At 41.9% G+C, this 22,858-nt stretch overlaps 1 protein-coding gene across 2 annotated transcripts in view; it reads left to right on the forward strand.

The window, feature by feature from the left end:
* Positions 1–4,982: 4,982 nt before the first annotated feature.
* SARAF (store-operated calcium entry-associated regulatory factor) overlaps positions 4,983–22,858 on the forward strand; it is a 19,663-nt gene continuing 1,787 nt past the window's right edge. The window contains exons 1-5 of one of the 2 annotated variants that reach the window (XM_011944544.1): positions 4,983–5,616; positions 14,041–14,219; positions 18,039–18,456; positions 20,567–20,705; positions 21,348–21,499. In XM_011944544.1, the coding sequence (XP_011799934.1) occupies positions 5,514–5,616; positions 14,041–14,219; positions 18,039–18,456; positions 20,567–20,705; positions 21,348–21,499 (991 nt within the window). In that variant the 5' untranslated portion in view covers positions 4,983–5,513. The remainder of the gene's footprint in view (positions 5,617–14,040; positions 14,220–18,038; positions 18,457–20,566; positions 20,706–21,347; positions 21,500–22,858) is intronic. The other variant, XM_011944545.1, reaches the window with a different exon arrangement.

Consider the following 22,858-nt stretch of genomic DNA (forward strand, 5'->3'; position numbering starts at 1 on the left):
CGGAATCTAAAAATTTCACAAGCACCTCAAACGATTCCTATGCAAACTAAAGCAAAGCTTGAAAATCATTGTCTGAAAAAAGGTAGAATGTCAGTTTTCTTCACCAGTTTTCCAAGAGAACCCTAAATGCTAGTTAATGTCATATCCTTTAAATGTTCTCTATTGTTATGTAATAGCTAATTAGTGTTACCTTTCAGTTTTAATACTTCTTATACAGATGGTTTCCCATTCTCCAAAGTTAAATGGTAAAGATGAGAATGTGGATGAGAGGAAGGGAATTCTTACTTTTTGAGCAGGTGCTATATGCCTGGTGCTTTAGCATTCATCTCATTTAATCCTCTTCACAATTTTGTAAACTGGGAATTACTAACACTTACAGGTTGATTCAGAGAAAACTCAGAGAAAAAAAAATTTTTTTTGAGTCAGGGTCTCACTCTGTCACCCAGGCTGGAGTGCAGTGGTGTGATTTTGGCTCACTGCAACCTCTGCCTCCCAGGCTCAAGCTATCCTCCTGCCTCAGCCTCCCAAGTAGCGGGGACCACAGGTATGCACCACCTTGCCTGGCTAAATTTTTTTTTTTGTAGAGACAAGGTCTTCTTACGTTGCCTAGGCTGGTCTCGAACTCTTAAGCTAAAGCGATACACCCACCTCGGGCCTCCAAAAGTGCTGGGATTATAGGTGTTAGCCACCACACCCAGCCCCTCCTGTATACTTTTAAATAATCTCCAAATTATTTATAATACCTCATGCAATGTAAATACTATGTAAATAGTTGTTATACTGTATTGTTTACAGACACCAGAAAGTCAGTCACCAGAAAGACCATGTGATTAGAGTGTTAGAGGGTTGGAACTTTCAGCTCACCCACCAACTGACAGGAGAGGTGGGAGGAGGGCGGCTGGAGATTAAGCTCTATACACACTCTAGACAACAAGATTTCATGAGCTTCTAGGTTGCTGAATACAGGGAGGTGCTGGGAGGGTGGGGTGCCCAGCGAGGGCATGGAAGCCCCATGGCCGTAATTCTTATCTTTGCCCTATCCATCTCTTCATCTGGCTGTTCGCCTGTATCCTTTATAAATCCTTTATAATAACAGTGGTAAACATAAAGTATTTTCCTGGACTGAAGCCTGAAGTGGGGGCAGTCTTGAGGATAGTGGGCCCTTAACTTGAATTGAGTTATAGGACATCATGTTGATGTCCTTTAGAGTTAGTTGGTGTGTGGGAAAATACTCCCCCAGCTTCCCTTCCGGTCAGAGAACTGCTCTGTGTTGTGTGACAGTAAAAAGGAGAAAACAGTTTGTTTTTTCCTTTTACAGCCTCATCATTTAGCTCTCACCTCAAATGGTAATTTCTCAGAGAATCTTTCTGGGCTATCCTACTTATTATAGCACTACCTGTCATATTGCTCTGTTTTCTTCTTCAAGGTAGTTACTATTATTTGAGATGGAGTCTTGCTCTGTTGCTCAGGCTGGAGTGCAGTGATGCAATCATGGCTCACTGCAGCCTCAACCTCCAGGCCTCAAGTGATCCTCCTACCTCAGCCTCTTGAGTGTCTGGGACTACAGGCACATGCCACCACATCTGGCTATTTTTTTTTTTTTTTTTTTGAGACGGAGTCTCACTCTGTCGCCCACGCTAGAGTGCAGTGGCGCGATCTTGGCTCACTGCAAGCTCTGCCTCTCGGGTTCACGCCATTCTCTTGCCTCAGCCTCCCAAGTAGCTGGGACTACAGGTGCTCGCCACCACGCCCGGCTAATTTTCTGTATTTTTAGTAGAGAAGGGGTTTCACCGTGTTAGTCAAGATGGTATCGATCTCCTGACCTCATGATCTGGCAGCCTCAGCCTCCCAAAGTGCTAGGATTACAGGCGTGAGCCACCGTGCCTGGTGACATCTGGCTAATTTAAAACATTTTTTTTTGTAGAGATGGGGCCTTACTATGTTGCCCAGATTGGCCTCAAACTCCTGGTTTTGATCACTCCTCAAGTGATCATGCACCTTGGCTTCCCAGAGTGCTGAGATTACAGGTGTGAGCCACCGTGCCTGACCCAAGGCACTTACTTTTTTGCAATGACATAATTTGTTGGCTACCTCTCTCACTAGAATGTTTATTAGTACAACCTTTCATGTTTTGTTCATGACTGTCCAGAACTGTACATAGTGGTGTATGGTGAGAATCTCAAATAACAAAAATTCTGTTGTTAAGGTAATTAGTGATTTCTACATTGTAAAATTCAAAGACCAAATTTTGCTTCAAGCTTTCAGCAACAATGGACACTGTTGACCATTCTTTCTTTCTCTCAATTACCATATCCTATTTTCCTAGTTCTTCCTCCTTCTTCACCGGAGGTTACTTCTCAGATTCTTTCTAGAATCTTCTTCTGCTCAAGGTTCAAATGTTAGTGTTCCCATAGCCTGGGCCACCTCTTTTGTGGTATCTCATGAGATTCTCTCCTTATGTTACTGTATCTCTTCTCACATGTCTCAGTTCATTTTGTGTTGCTATAACAGAATACCTGAGACTGGTAAATTTATAAAGAATAGAGATTTATTTCTTACTGTTCTGGAGGCTGGGAAATCCTAAGTCCAGGGGCCTGCATCTGGTGGGGGACTTCTTGTTGTGTCATTTCACAGTGGTAGGCAAAAGAGAAAGTGAGCTGAACTCATCCCTTTTATCTGGAACCCACTCCCCAATAACTAACCCACTCCTGTGATAACAGCATTAAGAGCTCTGCCCTCATAACCTCATCACCTCTTAAAAGTCCCCCCTCTCGGCCGGGCGCGGTGGCTCAAGCCTGTAATCCCGGCACTTTGGGAGGCCCAGACGGGCGGATCACGAGGTCAGGAGATCGAGACCATCCTGGCTAACACGGTGAAACCCCGTCTCTACTAAAAATACAAAAAACTAGCCGGGCGAGGTGGCGGGCGCCTGTAGTCCCAGCTACTCCGGAGGCTGAGGCGGGAGAATGGCGTAAACCTGGGAGGCAGAGCTTGCAGTGAGCTGAGATACAGCCACTGCACTCCAGCCTGGGCGACAGAGCGAGACTCCGTCTCAAAAAAAAAAAAAAGAAAAAAGTCCCCCCTCTCAACACTATTGCTTTGGGGATTAAGTTTCCAACACATGAGCTTTGGGGGACACATTCAAACCATAGAATCCTGACATTAAATGCTACCTTTATATTTACAACATAACTACCAAATTTACCTTAGTTTTGAACTTCCGACTTTTACAGTATATCTGTTTATTTGACATGTTTACCTGGATGCCTAATAGTCACCTCAAACTTAAGAGAACAGAATTCTCTATGATCTCTATTTCAGTCCTTGGTCCCACCATTCCTTGGTTCCACGCCGAGGTCTCCCTGCTCTGCCACCTCTTATTCCACTCTTCCCCTAACTTACTTTGCTTCAGTTATGGCCTTGTTTGCCTCTCTCATCCCCCAAATTTTGTTTTATTCACTGCTGTATCCCCAATACTGATAACAGTGCCTGGTAGGTACTGTTAGGTACTAGTAGGTGCTCAATATAATAATCTGGTAAACATAAAGTGTTTTTTTGAGTTCTGTGAGCCATTCTAGCAAATTATGGAACTCAAGATGGGGGGTCATGAAAACCCTAATTTATTCGTTGAGAAGGAGTCTCTCTCCGTGGCCCAGGCGGAGTGGGGCAATCTTGGCTCACTGCAACTTCCGCCTCCTGGGTTCAAGCGATTCTCTTGCTTCAGCCTCCCGAATAGCTGGGATTACAGGTGCGTGCCACCACGCCCAGCTCTTTTTCCTATTTGTAGTAGAGATAGGGTTTTACTATGCTGGCTAGGCTGATCTTGAAGTCCTGACCTCAGGCGATCCACGTGCCTTGGCCTCCCAAAATGCTGGGATTATAGGCATGAGCCACCACGCCCAGTCTGGAAACCCTAATTTATAGCTGGTTGCTCAGAAGCACAGGTCACAACCTGAGACTTGTGATTGATGTCTGAAGTGGGGGCAGTCTTGTGGGACTGAACTCTTTATAGCATCTGACCGAATGACTCTTCCTCAAAACACAAAGCTAGGGCTTTTGCATCCACTCTCCCCCGGATGGGAAGATGAGTCCTCTGATCTTTGTAGGGCTAGTTCTTCCTCATGATTCAGGTCCCAAGCTTCAAAAATCACTTCCTCAGCAAGGCCCTCCCTGAAGTTGTGTCCCCAGGCTCCATTGTATCACCCTGTTTTTTCATCAATGTAGTTATCACTACCTATTATTTTTGTTGCTTAATTGGTACGTCGTTTGTCCCATTCCTTCCTTTTTTTTTTTTTTGACGGAGTCTTGCTCTGTCGCCCAGGCTGGAGTGCAGTGGCGCGATCTCGGCTCACTGCAAGCTCCGCCTGCGGGGTTCAAGCCATTCTCCTGTCTCAGCCTCCGAGTGGCTGGGACTACAGGAGCCCACCACCGCGCCCGGCTAATTTTTTGTATTTTTTTTAGTAGAAACATGGTCTCCATCTCCTGACCTCGTGATCTGCCCGCCTTGGCCTCCCAAAGTGCTGGGATTACAGGCGTGAGCCACCGCGCCCTCGGCCCATCTGTCCTATTCTATTTCAATGAGTACAGGGATCTTGTCTGTATCCTCCACGCCTAAAACAGTGCCTGGTGCATTAGGTATTCAACATATACTCATGGAATGAATGAATGAAAGAAAGAAAGAAAGAAAGAAACCCGGGCCTGCCAGACCTCAAAGTTCAGAGAACTGTTTTCTCTGGCTGGTTCTTCATTCAGACAATATTTTCTCCACCTGACATTTTATACAGTCTTCCGGCCTCCATGCGTAAGGAACCATGTAAAGGTTCTGGGCCTTGAAACCAGACAATAATATTTCCCCGCTACCTTTCGGCTGAATCTTCTCTGTATTTAGCAACAAGTCAAAGAACACTGACCATGCGCCAGGCGCTATGCTAAGTGCTGAACACACAGAGCTGAATAAAGCACAGAACTTCCCTTGGTACAGTTATTGAGGCTTTAATAATACATAATTTGACTACATTTCTTAGATTTCGCGTCGTGACGTTTTCAGCCTCTCAAACTGCAGCGCCTAGGCACAGAAGCTTCCCGAATCTCAGACCAGACACAACAAGGCAGCTCGCAGCCCTCGCCCCGCCCGCGGGCGCGTCCGCCTCCGCGTCCGCGTCAGGCCCTCGGCCCAGCCCACACCATGGCGCCGCGCCTCGAACCCGCCTCCTGACGCATCTCGCCTGGTCCTCGGCCCCGCCCACACCGCCTCGCCCCGCCCCAAACCGCGCTGCGCTCCAGGGGCGGGGCCAACGACGGCCACTCACGGCGCCCCACTGGCCGCGTCGGCAGTGACGTAGAGTTGGCGCACTGACCCATTGCGGCTGCGGCTGCGGCTGCGACTCTGCAGTTGGACAGTCCTTTCGCCGCCGCCAGAGGTTTCGGTGTCGCTGTGAAGCGTCGCGCGCGCTGCCGTACCCGGGTTCGGCCCGCAGGCGTCTGACAGCCCAGCGCCATTTTCATCGAGCGCCATGGCCGTAGCCTGCGGGCCGGGAGCGGCCGGGCGCTGCTTGCTTCTCGGCCTGCATTTGTTTCTGCTCACCGCTGGCCCTGCCCTGGGCTGGAACGACCCTGGTGAGTGCTGCCGGGGCCCTCAGGCGGTTCTCTCGCCCTTTTCCGCCGCCGTCAGCCGGTGCAGGCTTCCCTGCATTTCCGTGCGCCGTCTTCCCGGAGCCTAGGTGCCCGGATTCCCCATGTTTGGCCTCTTTGCTGTTCGTGCCCTCCCTGGTTCCGCTGCTCTTCACAGGCGTCCTGGTAGGCGGGTAGGGATGGCTCGAGTGGGCGGGGCGGGACGGCTGGGGATCCTTAACGTCCCCTTTCTCCCTGCCCCGGACTCCCGGAATTTGCCCACCGTCTTCTTTCTCATCTCTAAGTATGACTGGAGAGCTGGACACTCACCTGCGCATCTGCTTTGTTGTCATGGCTGTGTGATTGTGTGATGTCATCGTGGCCGGCTGTTGTCATGGCTGCCTGTTGCTGTCGCCGGCCGTTGCCTGCCACTCGCAGTCTCTGAGTCACTCTTAGTGGACAGGGCTGCAGACCTCGCAGGTCTGTTAGCAGAATCGCAGATTGCACTCTTTCTTTCTTTTTTTTTTTGAGTCGGAGTCTCACACTGTCGCCCCGGCTGGAGTGCAGTGGCGTGATCTCGGCTCACTGCAGCCTCCGCCTCCCAGTTTCGAGAGATTCTCCTGCCTCAGCCTCACCAGTAGCTGGGATTACAGGTGCCCGCCACTATGCCTGGCTAATTTTTTGTATTTTTAGTAGAGACGGGGTTTCACTATATAGGCCAGGCTGGTCTCGACCCCTGACCTCGTGATCCACCCGCCTCGTCCTCCCAAAGTGCTAGGATTACAGGCGTGAGCCACCGCGTTTTTATGAGAACCCCTTCCTCTTATTCTGACGATTGCAGTGAAGTAAGTCGCGCGGCACGAGCTCTTCCCTTTGGCTTTCACCGTAGAGAAGAATTTAAAAAATAATTTTCTGTCTTTTTTGTTTTGTTTTTTTGGTGGTGGCACATGCTAAGTGGATTCTAGGGAAGAGGTTCTTTTATGTCAGTACGGTATTAAAATTGTCTAAAGAATTTTCATGGGATCAGTAATATTCCGTGCAATTAATACGTATATGTCTATATACTTACATGCAGATTTTGACTTTTTTCATTTAATAAATGACGCATGCTGTTACATTGTAATTTTGTAAAAAAAAGGACATCATTTTTGGTTCGCGGAGTAAAGATGGCATGGAAAGCATATTGCCTTTGTGATTTGGTGATTGGAAATGCCTGCATTGTCGAATTTAAGCAACAGGTTTATTTCTGTAATAGCCTATTTTATTCTTACATGCTGAAATGAGAGAGAAGGTGCTATTTGCAAGCGCATCACGTTGAGTAGTCATTTGATGTGGACGTTTTATTATCAAAAAATAAAAAGCCACTTTGTATTTAAATGTCTGTACGTTTTTCTTTTGTATTTCTAGAAAGTTGTATGTGAGTGGGAGACTTGATCAGAATTACAGTTGAAAACCTAGAATGAAACATTAATTTGTTGAACTTTGAATCAATTGGTAAATAAATTTAAAAAGGAAGTTTACAGTTGAAGAGTCAGAAGAACTATAAAAACTATAAAAGAAGAACCAGATTTAAAGATGAACCACTTCCTCGTTTATCTACGCTGTAAAACTGTTGTTCTGGAACACAAAGCACCAAAATATTTTGCAGAGTAAACTCGATTGTTTTATGTAAATTCTTCCTCAAAGTTTACTTTAAGGAACTTTTTTATGAAGGTACTTCATTGGCACACTCTTTATTAAGTCTTTTAGTAAAGCATTAATCAGCTCCCTAATTTATCTTTTGTTTGACTTGGATGCCCTTTAGCTCAATTTGTCTGGAAAAAAAAATTAGCACCGTTCTAAAGAGATTACCAAAGAATTTTCAAAATTCTTTATTGAATGTAGTCTTAAGTTACTCTTCAGGGTATTGGGGATACAGCAGTGAACAAAACAGTGTCTTGCTTCCAAGGACTTTACCTCTATTGGGGAGAAATATCAATAAACAGATAAACATGTAAATAGCATGCTATATTGTGAAAATTGGTACGCACCGTGTATGATAAACAGGGTGAGGAGGACATGTTGTGCGGGCAGAAGTGGAGACTTAAAAAACGTACATTGGTCAGGGAAGTCACTGCTAGGGTGACATTTGACTGGAAACCTGAAGTGGAGAGGAGGAGTAAATGACCTGAAATTATATCTTTAAAGGGTCATTTGGGCTGCTCTGTGGAAAACAGACCGAAGAGGGTAGGAGGGAAGCAGGTAAACCAGTGAATTAATATATATTGGTATCTATTTTAATATTGTACAGTAAGTTCTTAGAGTGGTGACCGCTTGGACCAGGGGAGGAGCAGTGGAGTTGGTTAGAGTAGCTGGGTTCTCTTGTCACCTGTTTGGAAGGTGGAGCTAACATGATCTTCTGAAGGATTAGATGTAAGAGTGAGAGGAGAGAAGATGAAGAGAAAGCCAAGGTTTTTGGCTTGAGCAACTAGAAGCGTGAAGTTACCATTTCCTGAGATGTGGAAGAATGTGGGATGATCAGGTTTAGAAGAGTTTGGTTTTGTTTATCTTGTTTGAGACCTGCCATGGATTTTGATTTATGAGTCTGGAGTTCAGGGAGCTCCTGTGTCCCTTGACTGATGTAAATACTGGGGTGTGGGTATTAGAATTTTGTTCTGGGACCTTAAGAATCTCTAGGGAAGAAAGATGCTATAGGATTATGGAAATGCTATTCCATCTTAAAACTTTCAGTAATGTTTATCATACCTGATCATGTGTTATGCTTCAGGTACTCTGCCAGATAATAAATTACATCTAAGCCTCACAACACATTTCAAGGTTGATAGCATTTTAAATTTTGTAGGTGAGGAAACTTCTACACAGGTAAATTAAGTGCCTTGGCCAAAGACATAGCCAGTTAGTGACACCAACTTAGTTCAGTGTTCTTTGCATTTTTGCAACTCTGTTACAATAAATTCAATTTATTATTAACACAGTCTGATTTTGCTAAACCATTGAACATTTTCATTGTTTTATTTTTTATTTATGAGGAAGTAGTAGCTTGTGTTTAATGTAGCATAGTTTATTTTAATATAGTTTTTGGAAATTTTAGATCCTTAGCCCATGTGGAATTAAGTTTTTATATAGCTTTAGGTGGATTTTCTTGTGGCTGCATAGTCAATTATGCCACTGCTACGTATTAAAGAAGACATCTTTTATCCACTAAATTAAAAAGACCACTTCATCTTACTGAATTCCCACATGTATCTCGATTTATTTCTGATCTTTCTTTTGTTTCACAATTTCCTTGTCTCTGTTCCAATTCCCTACTAGTTTGATTATAATCTTTTTTTTTTTTTTTTTTGAGATGGAGTTTCACTCATGTCGCCCAGGCTGGAGTGCAGTAGCAGCAATCTCGGCTCACTGCAACCTCCGCCTCCTGGATTCAAGTGATTCTCCTGCCTCAGCCTCCCAAGTAGCTGGGACTACAGGCGTGTGCCACCATGTCCAGCTAATTTTTGTAGACAGGGTTTCACCATGTTGGCCAGGCTGATCTCGAACTCCTAACCTCAGGTGATCTGCCCTCCTTGGCCTCCCAAAGTGTTGAGATTACAGGCATGAGCCACCATGCCTGACCGATGATGATAATTTTATAGTAACCTTTACTATCTGGTAAGCTATGTGTTCTTTTTTTTAAAAAAACATTGTTCACAGAACCTTTAACATAATTTCTTTCCCCCAAAAACCCTAGTGGGTTCCTGGTTGGAAGTATATTTAGGTCTCTTGATATATATATTTTCTTACATAGATAGGGTATTGACCTTAAGTTTATTGGATTGATTAGATTCATATTAAATACTTGTGGGAAATACATCATAGGGTATGTTGTAATGTCAGTGTGTTCTACCATTAGCAAAGCGATGGTTGGCAAACCCAGCCAGACTTTTTCCTTTAGAGTTTTTGAATACATTTCTCCATTTTCTTTTTCTATCCTGTTGAGATATCTGAAGCTTTTCTAAGTCTTATCTTTTCTATATGGCTTGTTTTCCCCCTATTCTTCTGGCAATTAGTAGAATCTTTTTTCGTCTAGAGTGTTCTAAAATTCACTTTTTGTGTGCCTCTGTGTGGTCTGTTTCTCAGGCCTGGGTTTTTGTTGGGCCTTTTCAGTATGACAACTTAAGTCCTTCTGTGTGGGAGTTTCGCTTGAATTACAGCCTGGAGTTTGTCTAATCAGATTCCTTTGTTCATTCTTTCTGAAACCGTTGTTGGATTTTTGGACTTTCTGAACTGGTCCTGAACTGGTAATTTTCTTTTTTTTTTTTTCTCTCCTGTCTGTTTTCTTTTCTTTTTTTGAGACGGAGTCTAACTCTCTAACTCTGTCCCCCAGGCTGGAGTGCAGTGACGCCATCTCGGCTCACTGCAACCTCTGCTTCCCGGGTTCAAGCGATCCTCCTGCCTCAGCCTCCTGGGTAGCTGGGATTACAGGTGCCCGCCACCACACCTGGCTAATTTTTGTATTTTTAATAGAGACGAGGTTTCACCATGTTGGCCACGCTGGTCTCGAACTCCTGACCTTGTGATCCGCCCATCTCGGCCACCCAAAGTGCTGGGATTACATGCATGAGCCACCGTGCCTGGCCTTTCCCTCCTACTTTCTTGTCTTTTTGCTCTACTTTCTTTTTTCTTTTTCTTCTCTTTTCTTTTTTTTTTTTCGGATGGAGCCTTGCTCTGTCACCAGGCTGGAGTGCAGTGGCATGATCTCGGCTCACTGCAACCTCTGCCTCCTGGATTCAAGCAATTTTCCTGCCTCAGCCCCCCCGAGTAGCTGGGACTACAGGTACATGCCACCATGCCCAGCTAATGTTTGTAGTTTTAGTAGAGCCAGGGTTTCACTGTGTTGGCCAGGATGGTCCTGATCTCTTGACCACGTGATCCGCCCGCCTCAGCCTCCCAAAGTGCTAGGATTACAGGCATGAGCCACCGCGCACGGTGTCTTTTTGCTCTACTTGCTAGAAGATTTTCTTCTAACAGTTCTGTTGTATGTATGTATGTATTTATTTATTTCTGTTTTGAGACAGGGTCTCACTCTATCACCCAGGCTGGAGTGCATGGCTCACTGCAGCCTCGACTTCCCCAGGCTCAGGTGATTCTCTCACCTCAGCCTCCTGAGTAGCTGGTACTGCAGGTGTGTGCCACCACACCTGGCTAATGTTACAATTTTTTTGTAGAGACAGGGTTTTGCCATGTTGCTTAGGCTGATCTTAAACTCTTGGGCGCTAGTGATCTGCCTGTCTTGGCCTCCCAAAGTGCTGGGATTACAGGCATGAGCCACTGCACCTGGCAGTTCTGTTGTTTTTAATCTTAGCTGTCCTGTTTTTAATTTCCAGAAGCTCTTGTTTTTTCTCTGAGTATTGCTTTTAAAAATGGTTGTTTTATTAATGCAGTCTTTTTCTCTTATCTCTCTGAGGATATTAGAGTGTTTTTTAAAAAGTTTTCTTCTTCTGCATGGTCTCTTTTTTCCTCCTGCTTCCTTTTGTTGTTGTTCTGTTCTGTCCTGGTTGCTATATTTCATGTTAGGGGCTGTTTTGTCTGTTTAATGTTACTGTAACACAATACCACAGACTGGGAAATTTATTAAAAAACTACATTCATTTCTCACAGTTCTGGAGGCTGAGAAGTTCAATATTAAGGTGCTGGCATCTAGTGAGGGCCTTCTTGCTGTGTCATGCCATGATGGAAGGCAGAAAAGGGAGAGAGTGAAAGAGGGGAAAGGGGCCTAACTCATCCTTTTATCAGGAGTCCACTGCTGCGATAACCCAGTCCTGCAAGAGCAGCATTCATCTATTCATGAGGGCAGAGCCCGCTTAAAGGTCCCATCTTTGAACACGGTTGCATTGGGGATTAAGTTTTCAACACGTGAACTTTGGGGGACACATTCAAACCACAGCAGGGACTTTTGTCGTATTTTTAGTAATCCTTGGCTCCCTGCTCATGGTTAACCCTGGGGAACCAAAAAGCTCATCGGAAGCTATCAGTGTGCAATTGCAGTTTTGATTTTGAACTTCACAATAGGGTTACCTAGGTTGCTCTTTTTTTGGAGGAAGTTCCTGATGCCACTGTATTTAGGTACTTCTTCTTGGTTAGATTACCAAGGGAATAGTCATCCAGTCTCCAACAGAGGACAAGGGGATGGCTGTTAGCATTTTGTGCACCATGTGGGAAAGGAGAACTGTGATTTCATCTGTCAGAGTGCACACAGTCACTTGGGTTCCCTGTTTGGTTGTTTTTGTACCCATGCCTTCTATTTTGCCAGATGGTCCCCAATGCAAATCTCTTCAGTTTTATCCTCTCCAGAGAATACATATCCAGACAGTTTCCTTAGTGGGGAAGAGGGAGTTAGAACAGTGTGGAGTTGGGGAGAGGATCTGGGGATATGGCTTGTTCTCAAGTAGCTTTCACACTGTAGTGTATATTTCAGGCATCTCTCATTCCAGAGCTGCCATTTCCCATCTTTTGTTTTGTTTTGCCTTTTTTTTTGGGATTCTGTTATGTACATCAAGTTGATTCTCAGTTTCCCCCCTTTGCTGTTCTGGCATTTGACTTTCACTTGGGTCTAGTCACCTACCATTAGTCCATTTGCTTTCTCCTTCCAAAATTCTTCTGTCATCTCCTCTTTGGTTTTACCTGACCACAGTCATTCACATCATTAAAACAATGTATTTATTACAGTTTTAGTAGAATTTTGGGAGGCTGCAAATTCTGCTAATTTGACAGGTTGAATATAGGGAATTGGGTACTCACAAAATGATAGAAAGTCATGCCTATTACATCTGCCACACTGAAAAATAGGTTGCTCATGTCAAGCCGCTTGACAGCCAGGAAGCTGATTAGAGGATGCTATCAGTTTGAAAACCCACGGTCTCCATGCCTGTGTTTGCTAGCTGAAGGACAGAGCACTGTATAAGTCTAGGGTCTGCTTTCCGGATTTTGCTCTAGTCCCTCTGGTTGGCAGAACTGAAATTGCTTTTGTCAACTACAGCTGCAAGAGGTTTTGGGATTCCTTTTGCTTTGCAGGAAGGCACACCTGTTTGAGGGTGAAGTGGATCTTGACTGAGCCAATCCACAGCATCTTCCATCAATAATCCACAACATGATAAATAGGAAGATTTTGTCCTTATTTTGCAATACATAGAAATTCTTTTTTTTTTTTTGAGATGGGGTTTCATTCTTGTTGCCCAGGCTAGAGTACAATGGATCTTGGCTCCCTGCAACCTCCTCCTCCCAGGTTCAAGCAATTCTCCTGCCTCAGCCTCCCAAGTAGTTGGGATTACAGGAATGCACTACCACTCCCGGCTAATTTTGTGTTTTTAGTAGAGATGGAGTTTTGCCATGTTGGCCAGGCTGGTCTCAAACTCCTGACCTCAGGTGATCTATCTGCCTTGGCCTCCCAAAGTGCTGGGATTACAGGTGTGAGCCACCATGCCTGACCTAGAAATTCATTTTTGTACATGAATGCCAGACATAATTTTATTGTTTTGACTCCTCCTTTCAAAGTCTCTTGTCAGTATGTTTTAAATTTTTTAGTTTGTGAAATAGTTTAAATAGTTTTGATTTTTAAAATTGTGAAATATCTAAAGTATTTAAACATACAGAAGTGTACAGTGAACATACATGTAGTCATCACCCAGTGTTATTGAATCATCACATTGTACCATATTTGCTACAAATCCCCCACTCCCAGTAATAAAACATTAGGAATAGAGATAAACTCTCTTTCCTTTCTCTCTCCCTAGACTAGATACTTACTTGAATTTGGTGTTTAATCCTTCCCATATGTGTTTTCATGTTGTTGTTATATACATATATAGACATTAACAGTATGTAGTATTGTTTCGCCTTTTTTAAAGGTTTATGTAAAGCTATCATACAAAACATTCTGCAACTTGTATTTTGTTTAAAATGTTTTTGCCATTTATCTAGTTTGATACATGAATTCTAGTTCATTCATTTTAACTGCTGTGGAATATTCCACTGTAATAGATCAGAATATGTTAATCTCTTCACCTGTTGATGGACGTTTAAATCATTAAATGTGCTTCAGGAACATGCTTATATTTTTGTCATTTTAATTAACCACTACTATTATTACACAGTAGTACAATGTTTCAGGTTAGTGAACTTTTTGTTCTTTTGATTTAGCAAAAATGATATACAACTTGTGCTGTAGAAGCATCTGGCATGAAATGCAGGGAGATCTTAAAAGTGTGACCTGAATTTTGTGCAGAAGGCCTGAATGTTGTTGGGATAGCTTTGAGAGATGGATTCATCCTCTCTTAGCCATTCTCAGAAGGCAAGAAAGGCATTTCCTATGACGAGAGTTTTGTTAGGATGAACCTTTCTTTCTCTGACATGATATTTACTTTGTGTTCTTCTGTTTTCTTGCTATTTCAGACAGAATGTTGCTGCGGGATGTAAAAGCTCTTACCCTCCACTATGACCGCTATACCACCTCCCGCAGGCTGGATCCCATCCCACAGTTGAAATGTGTTGGAGGCACAGCTGGTTGTGATTCTTACACCCCAAAAGTCATACAGTGTCAGAACAAAGGCTGGGATGGGTATGATGTACAGGTAATATCCACTACAGTGATGGCAGTCTAAATGGGGGTTTTTATTCAGTAAATTGTTTATTGGGACATTATTCAGTATTTTGAGGGAGCACATACAGAAATCTCAGATCAGCCTAAAATATGTAAGTAAATCAGTCCCTCTTCCTGTGGAAGAAATGGCCTCCAAAAGAAATGCACCGATTTTAAAGCCTGAAAATACTTATTGTAGTTTTTGTACCATCATCTCCTTCTAAGATACTTGTAAATTTTCACAACTTTTTATATACTTGATGGTGAGGGATAGGGGATCTCTTGTGGTTGTCATTTTCCTGTCATTCCTCAAAGAATACCAACCTACCCTTAAGACAAAGTTGAGATAATTAGGAATTATAGATCGTAAATAGTAGGGGTTCATATATCTCTGTTGTGCTTCTAGCACTTGATTTTAAAATTGTCTTATAACTGAGGGTGGTTACTTTTGAATGGAAGCATTTCAGCAGGTTTCATTTATTGTCTTTGGGACACTGGTATTTTGTATACGAGCAGAGCATCTCCTTGAAGTTCCAAAACTGAATATGCTTTAAATATAGGTTTTGTTAAATGAATTCAGTTTAAATCACTAGTTACATATTTCTACTTTGTATTCTGACTGCTTTCAAAAGGGATTTATGACGACTGGTCACAAGGCAAGAAACTTGTGTTGACGATTTCCCCTCTCCATCAGAATGATATTCTTGTTTGATAAAACCTTTATGCATAGTCTTTGCAATTCAGAGAGGAAGTTGATGTGTACTGGGTGATACTTACTTCACAATATTTTCCCCCATTACTGCTAAGTTGAATCATAGAATCCTCTGGGTTATAGCGGAAGTCTCACTCGCACTTGACTTACGACTTTTACAGTCTTGATGGGAAAAAAAGGCAGTAATGGTGATGTCATTCATTAAACATGTATTAATTGCAATATAAAAAAATGGATAAGGTAGAATGAAGAAACTCTCTTAGTAGTAGAAGAGGTAAGACAAGTACTCAGATTACATGTAGGTCCCAACACAACATTATAAAGTCACGTCTAGTTGGAGTCATTGGGATTTAAAGGATGAGGTATTTGTGCTGTGTTAGGAAGGAATGATAACATTTTTAGAGAGGAAGGGCTAGAGAAGGGAATAGCATGAGCAAAGGAGTGTTGAGCATATCATACATTGGCTTATGTTTAGTAGCTGGAGAGAGGCCATTTAGTAGCAGGAGAGAAACTCCTTCTATTCCAAGAGTTGAAATTTAAATACAGTACTTAGAAGCTACTTATAGTACGCACGATTAAGGAAGTGGTAGTTAACATGAAATACCAATATAAGTTTAGCTTGTTTTATTTACCTAGGTCAGCAAACTTATAAATCTTCCTCCAAATAAAATTATTTTAAAAACAGTGTAGTAACAGCAACAGCAACAAAAGAAAAGCTGCATCTTACCCAAATGAAAAACTTTTGACCGTCAAAGGACATCATCAAGATAATGAAAAGACAGCCTACAGAATGGGAGGAAGCTTAACAAATCATAGTTGGTGAGGGATGTGTATTAAGAATATAAAATAACTCTTACAACTCAATAAGAAAACAACCAAGTTAAAAATGGCAGAGCCTCTGAATAGACATTTCTGCAAGGAAGATACATAAGTAACAAATAAGCACATGAAAAATGTTCCTTATTAGCCATCGGAGAAATGCAAATCAAAGCCACATTAAGATACCATTTCACACTCAGTAGGATGGCTATAATAAAAAAGATAACAAGGCTGGTGAGGATGTCGAGAAAATGAAACCCTTATACACTGCTGTTGGGAATGTAAAATGGTCCCGCTGCTTTGGAAAATTGGCATTTCCTCAAAAGTTTAAACATAGAGTTACCATGTATGTCTCAGTCATTCCACTCCAAGGTATACACCCAAGAGAATTGAAAACACATGTCCACACAGAAACTTGCATACAAATGTACATAGCAGCATTATTCATAATAGCCAAAAAGTAGAAACAATTCAAATGTCCATTACTAATGAATGATAAATAAAATGTGGTATATCCATGCAAAGAAATATTATGTAGCATATGTACCAATACATGCTACAATGTGGATGAATCTTGAAAATGTTATGCTAAGTGAAAGAAGCCAGTCACAAAAGACCACATATTGTAGTATTACATTCCTGTGAACTGTCCAGTTAGGGAAATCCATATAGACAGAAAGTTGGTTGGGAGGGGTGCAGAGGGCAGAATGGAGAGTGACTGCTAATGGGTACAAGATTTCTTTGGGGTGACGAAAATATTCTAAAATTGATTGTGGTGATGGTAGCACAACTGTGAATATACTAAAAACCATTGAAATGGGTGAATTGTATGGTATGTGTGAATTATATTTCAATAAGGCTGTTATAAATGAAATAAAATAGTGTGTCTGAACTTTGAAAGCGGAAAATCATTTCTACAAAAATTTGCAGAAGGGCAACAGAACCAATTAAATCTACTTTAGCTTGTATCTTTTTTTTTTCTTTCTTTGAGACAGAGTCTCCCTCTGTCACCCAGTCTGGAGTACGGTGACATGATTTTGGCTCACTGCAACCTCTGCCTCTGGGTTCAAGTCATTCTCCTGCCTCAGCCTCTATTTTTGAAGTAGCTGGAATTATAGGCATGCGCTACCATGCCCAGCTCATTTTTGTATTTTTAGTAGAGACAGGGTTTTGCCATTTTGGCCAGGCTGCTCTCAAACTCCTGACCTCAGGGTGATCCACGCGCCTTGGCCTCCCAGAGTGCTGGGATTACAAGCATGAACCACTGCACCCAGCCTTTAGCTTGTATCTTAAGAGTTAAAGAAGCATATTGCATTTTCACCACAAAATATAGAATATAGACCAAACTTGGGCATATTTTTTTTTAAGGTGGACATTTTTGGGGCTAGCTGGGTTCTTTTTGCATTTTTCTAAATATCTTTAAAAAATACAAGACAATTACATAGAATTGGACCCTGGAAAGTTAGTCCGTGGTTTTATAAAATTTGCGTAGAAAGGTTTTTTTCTCAGAGGGTTATGTAATATCTCTGTTGCTTTGTGTAGCTACCAGATGTTCATATATGATGCTGTTTTGAACCTTAGCATCTTTTAAGAAATCTGTATTTTTAAATAAAGCTTCTTGAACAGTGGCAAAAAGTTGACGTTTTGGCAGTTTGCTTAAATTGTATAAATTATGGAATACTTAATATATTCAGATGGATATATAACATGTATATGTAAAGAATGAAGAATAGTGATAAAGTGAATACTCCTGTACGCACTATCCAGCATAAGAAGTAGAACGCAGATACCACCATTATCTTTGAAGCCCCTCATTTTCCCTCCCTTCTAGACACGAATACTTACCGTCGTGAATTTTGCGGATCATTCCCTTGCTTCATTTTGCAATTTTATGACGGATATATAGCCCAAGTAACATTTTTTTTTTTTTTTTGAGACGGAATCTTGCTCTATCGCCCAGGCTAGAGTGCAGTGGCACGATCTCAGTTCACTGCAACCTCCGCCTCCCGGGTTCAAGCGATTCTCCTGCCTCAGCCTCCTTAGTAGCTGGGATTATAGGCACCTGCCACTGTGCCCGGCTAATTTTTGTATTTTTAGTAGAGATGGGGTTTCACCATCTTGGCCAGGCGGGTCTCGAACTCCTAACCTCATGATCCACCCACCTCAGCCTCCCAAAGTGCTGAGATTACAGGTGTGACCCACCGTGCCTGGCCCCCAAGCAACATATATTAAATGAAAAAAAGTTTGTTTCTAATAGTCTGTTTCTGTTTTTCTTCACAGTGGGAATGTAAGACCGACTTAGATATTGCGTACAAATTTGGAAAAACTGTGGTGAGCTGTGAAGGCTATGAGTCCTCTGAAGACCAGTATGTACTAAGAGGGTCTTGTGGCTTGGAGTACAATTTAGATTATACGGATCTTGGCCTGCAGAAACTGAAGGAGTCTGGAAAGCAGCACAGCTTTGCCTCTTTCTCTGATTATTATTATAAGTGGTACTCGGCGGATTCCTGTAACATGGGTGGATTGATTACCATTGTGGTGCTCCTTGGGATCGCCTTTGTAGTCTATAAGCTGTTCCTGAGTGATGGGCAGTATTCTCCTCCACCGTATTCTGAGTATCCTCCATTTTCCCACCGTTACCAGAGATTCACCAACTCAGCAGGACCTCCTCCCCCAGGCTTTAAGTCTGAGTTCACAGGTATGTTTCCCTCGCAGTGGCCATAAATAGGGTGGGTGTGAGGTTAGTGCATCCTGTGCTTGGTTCTGAAATAGAAAATCATTGCATTGGGAAACCAAAGATTTGTCTTCTCATTTTGTTTTTTACTTTCAACTTCTTTTACCTCTTCTGTTCTGCTCTCTCCCAAGGTATATTGTGATCGCTATGTTAAGAATGCCTGATTGGCCAGGCACCATGGCTCATGCCTGTAATCCCAGCACTTTGGGAGGCCGGGGTGGGCAGATCACTTGAGGTCGGGAGTTTGAGACCAGCCTGACCAAGATGGTAAAATCCCATCTCTTAATAAAAATACAAAAATTAGCCAGGTTTTGTGGCGGGCACCTGTAATTCCAGCTTCTTGGGAGACTGAGGCATGAGAATCACTTGAATCCGGGAGGTGGAGGTTACAGTGAGCCGAGATCATACCAGTGCGCTCCAGCCTGAGTGACAGAGCGAGACCCTGTCTCAAAAAAAAAAAAAAAAAGCCTGATTAAATTATAAGTACTCTTAATCAGAGAAACTTGATCAACTTTGCTAATAATCATTTGCCCTGAACCCTGTCTCACACTATACATAAAAATTAATTCTTTAAGTAGTATAATTCTCAACGTAAAAGGCAAAACAATTAAGTTTCCAGGATAAAACATAGGAGAATATTTGTTTTGACCTTAGGATGGGTGAAGATTTCTTAAACAGAATATAAAAAGTAGTGGCCACAAAAGAAAACATGGGTAAATTAGACTTTATTTAAATTAAGAACATCTAATCATCAAAAGGCACTATTAGGAGAGTGAAAAGGCAAGCCATAGACTGGGAAAAATTTACAAAACATATTTCCGGCATATATATGTGTCTAGAACATAAAATGAACTCCCATAAATCTGAGCAACAGGCAGACAAGTCCTCCAAAGAGGACTTGAATGGCCATTTTATAATAAGAGAAGACATCTACTTCACCAGTCCCCAGCCTTTTTGGCACCAGGGACCAATTTTGTGGAAGACAGTATTACCACGGACTAGAGGGGTTGGGTTGGGGTGGGATGGGGCGGGGAGGGAAGGTTTTGGGATGATTCAAGCATATTATGTTTATTGTGTACTTTATTTCTGTTGTTATTACATTGTAATATATAATGAAATAATTAACAACTCACTGTAATGTAGAATCAGTGGGAGCCCTGAGCTTGTTTTCCTGCAACTAGACAGTCCCATCTGGGGGTGATGGGAGACAGTGACAGATCATCAGGCATTAGATTCTCATAAGGAGTGCGCAACCTAGATTCCTCGCATGTGCAGTTCGCGGTAGGGTTTGTGCTCCTATGAGAATCGAATACTGCTGCTGATCTGACAGGAGGCCGAGCTCAGGTAGTAATGCAAGTGATGGGGAGTGGCTGTAAATACAGATGAAGCTTCAGTTGCTTGCCTGCCACTCACCTCCTGCTGTGTGGCCCAGTTCCTAACAGGCCACTGACCAGTGCTGGGGTCCCAACCCATGATCTACATGGTCAATAAAAATAAGCAAAGGTGCTTAGCATCATTAGTCTTCAGAGAAATGCAGATGAAAACCACAGGGAGATTATTTTTAGCCACCAGATAACCACCATAATGACTAATGTTAAAAAGACAAGAGTACCAAGTGTGAGCAAGGATGTAGAGTGACTGGAACTTTCATACTTTGCTGGTAGGAGTTAAAATGGTAAAACAACCCAAGCATATGCCTACCCATTTCTATTCCTACATAAGTACCTGGGAGAAGTGAGCGCATGGTGCACCAAGAAAGATACACAGGAGTGTTCATAGCAGTTTTGTTTATAACAGCCAAAAAATGGAGGTAGAATTTTATAGCAAGACCCTCCCCAGTCCTAAAGTCTATCCCTCTCCTCCCATATCTATGGGAAATGCTCTCCTTCATCATAAACCAGTATTTTACAAATACCTCTTTGAATACAACTTGTTAATAACTTGATGCCTTAGTATTATTAATAGTTCAGTACAGATGAAATAATTGAAGTGTTATATTGGTTATATTATCTTTGCTTTTGTAGACTATGTCATGTTTAAGTGAGGATACATAATAAATCATTTTTATTTTAAGGACCACAGAATACTGGCCATGGTGCAACTTCTGGTTTTGGCAATGCTTTTACAGGACAACAGTATGAAAATTCAGGACCAGGGTTCTGGACTGGCTTGGGAACTGGTGGAATCCTAGGATATTTGTTTGGCAGCAATAGGTAAGCTTTTTGCATTTATCTCTCTTGCTCTTTAATTCAAGAGACTTCTGCTTACAATTTAACTGCATTTAGTTTCGCTAAGGAAAACAAATTCTGGTGACATTAACCTATTAAATAAGATTCTCTGGGAAGGGGGAAGGTACACTATATGTGTTTTGATCAGTATTGTATATGTTATTTTCTTTCATTGTGTTTCTTCCTGTGTCACCCTCATAGATATTATAAGATAAGAAAAAGACTGTTTAGTTGACATCTGAGAAAATGAGAAGGCAGGAAAGAATACAGTATTTGGGGAACAGGTAGTCTGGTTTGGTAGGAGAATGATAAAAGTAAGGCTGGAAAGAGCTTGGGGCCAGATTTTGGAATATGAAGTATTAATGGTAGTTTAAGCTTAGATTTTATTTGAGTACAAATTCAGAAAGAAAGAGCATTGACTCCCTGTCATTTTCCCCCATAGCAGTGACCATAATAATGGCAGAAATATGAAACAGTTTTTATTTCATGTTAATTCTGATATACCAGAACATTCAGAAAAAAATACCTGATAAAGGTATTTTTTTTCCGACAGTTTAGGAACAGGAAGGTATTTAAAAATTATAGCCACAAGAAAAAAATGCCTAACCTACTTTTATGCCTTTAAAGAGCGGCAACACCCTTCTCCGACTCGTGGTACTACCCGTCCTATCCTCCCTCCTACCCTGGCACATGGAATAGAGCTTACTCACCCCTTCGTGGAGGCTTGGGCAGCTATTCGGCATGTTCAAATTCAGACACGAAAACCAGAACTGCGTCAGGTAAGAGCAAAAGATACAAGTTCATTTTAACCTAGGAGTAAAGTACAGAAATAGTTTTGGAACTTTAGAAGATGATTATCTATTTAGCCACGATGGTTTTATTTGGTGTGTACCTACCAAAAATATTAATAGCACAATTAACTGAGATCCCACTTCTAAACATTCTTTAAAAATCAAACAGGGATTTGATTTGGCCTTAGCTCTACCATAGACCAAGGTTTTAACTTGAACCTTACTGGATGCTAGCTTCCACATATATTTAATTCTGTGATCTCTAGAGATCCTTTAAGTTCTAAACTAGACTTTTCTAAGTAGAAGCTTAAACTTAAAATTCAGTAATATTCAAAAAAGATATTGAGGTATATTTTAATTTTCAAAAATATAATGTTTACTGGAATGCTGAGAGAATATTTTGTAAAAAGCAAAGATATATATAAAAAAGGAATAACTGGATTAAACATCAAATCTAATTGGCAGAAAATGGGAGCTGCTGGGTAAGGAGGCCATGAGAGATTGCTGTGGAGTAGATTTGTCTTTCAGGAGAAAGAAGTTATAGAACAGTGATTAATTCTTGAAATTGATAGAAAAATACATTTAAATGTGTTTTAAAATGTGAGTAGAATTCTCATAATGCTGGTTTGGATATACATTGATACATTCAATTAAAGGAACTGGTACTACCTCCTAAAATTGAACCTGTGCATACCTAGGACATAGCAGTTTTGCTCTCAGATATATAGCGATAGAAATGCATACACTTGTATGCTGGCAGATAAGCACAAGACTGTTTATAGCATCCCTATTCATAAATGCCCAAAACTGGAAACAGCCCATGTATCCATCAGCAGTAAAATGGATGAATAAATTGAGTTATGTTTGCTGTATTGCAGTGGGTTACTGTGCAACTAAGAAAATAAGCAGTTGTGTGCAATAACATGGATAGATCTGCCAAATATGAAGAAGCCAGACACAAAAGAATATATACACTATGATGATAGCAGTTATATTTTATAAAATACACATGCAAAAACAGGCAAAACTGATCTGTGGTGTTAGAGTATGAGATAGTGTGTACTTCTGGGGAGAAAAAAAGGAGTTGGGAGAATATATAAAAATATGACTAGGTAAGGCCAGGCGCGGTGGCTCACACCTATAATTCCAGCACTTTGGGAGGCTGAGGGGTGGATCACCTGAGGTCAGGAGTTCGAGACATCAGCCTACCCAACAGGGTGAAATCCCGTCTCTGCTAAAAATACAAAAATTAGCTGGGTGTGGTGGCGCATGCCTGTAATCTCAGCTACTTGGGAGACCGAGGCAGGAGAATCACTTGAACCTGGAAGGCAGAGGTTGCAGTGAGCC

Source organism: Colobus angolensis, unplaced genomic scaffold (genome assembly GCF_000951035.1).
Source record: "Colobus angolensis palliatus isolate OR3802 unplaced genomic scaffold, Cang.pa_1.0 Scaffold233, whole genome shotgun sequence".
NCBI classification, from domain to species: Eukaryota; Metazoa; Chordata; class Mammalia; order Primates; family Cercopithecidae; genus Colobus; species Colobus angolensis.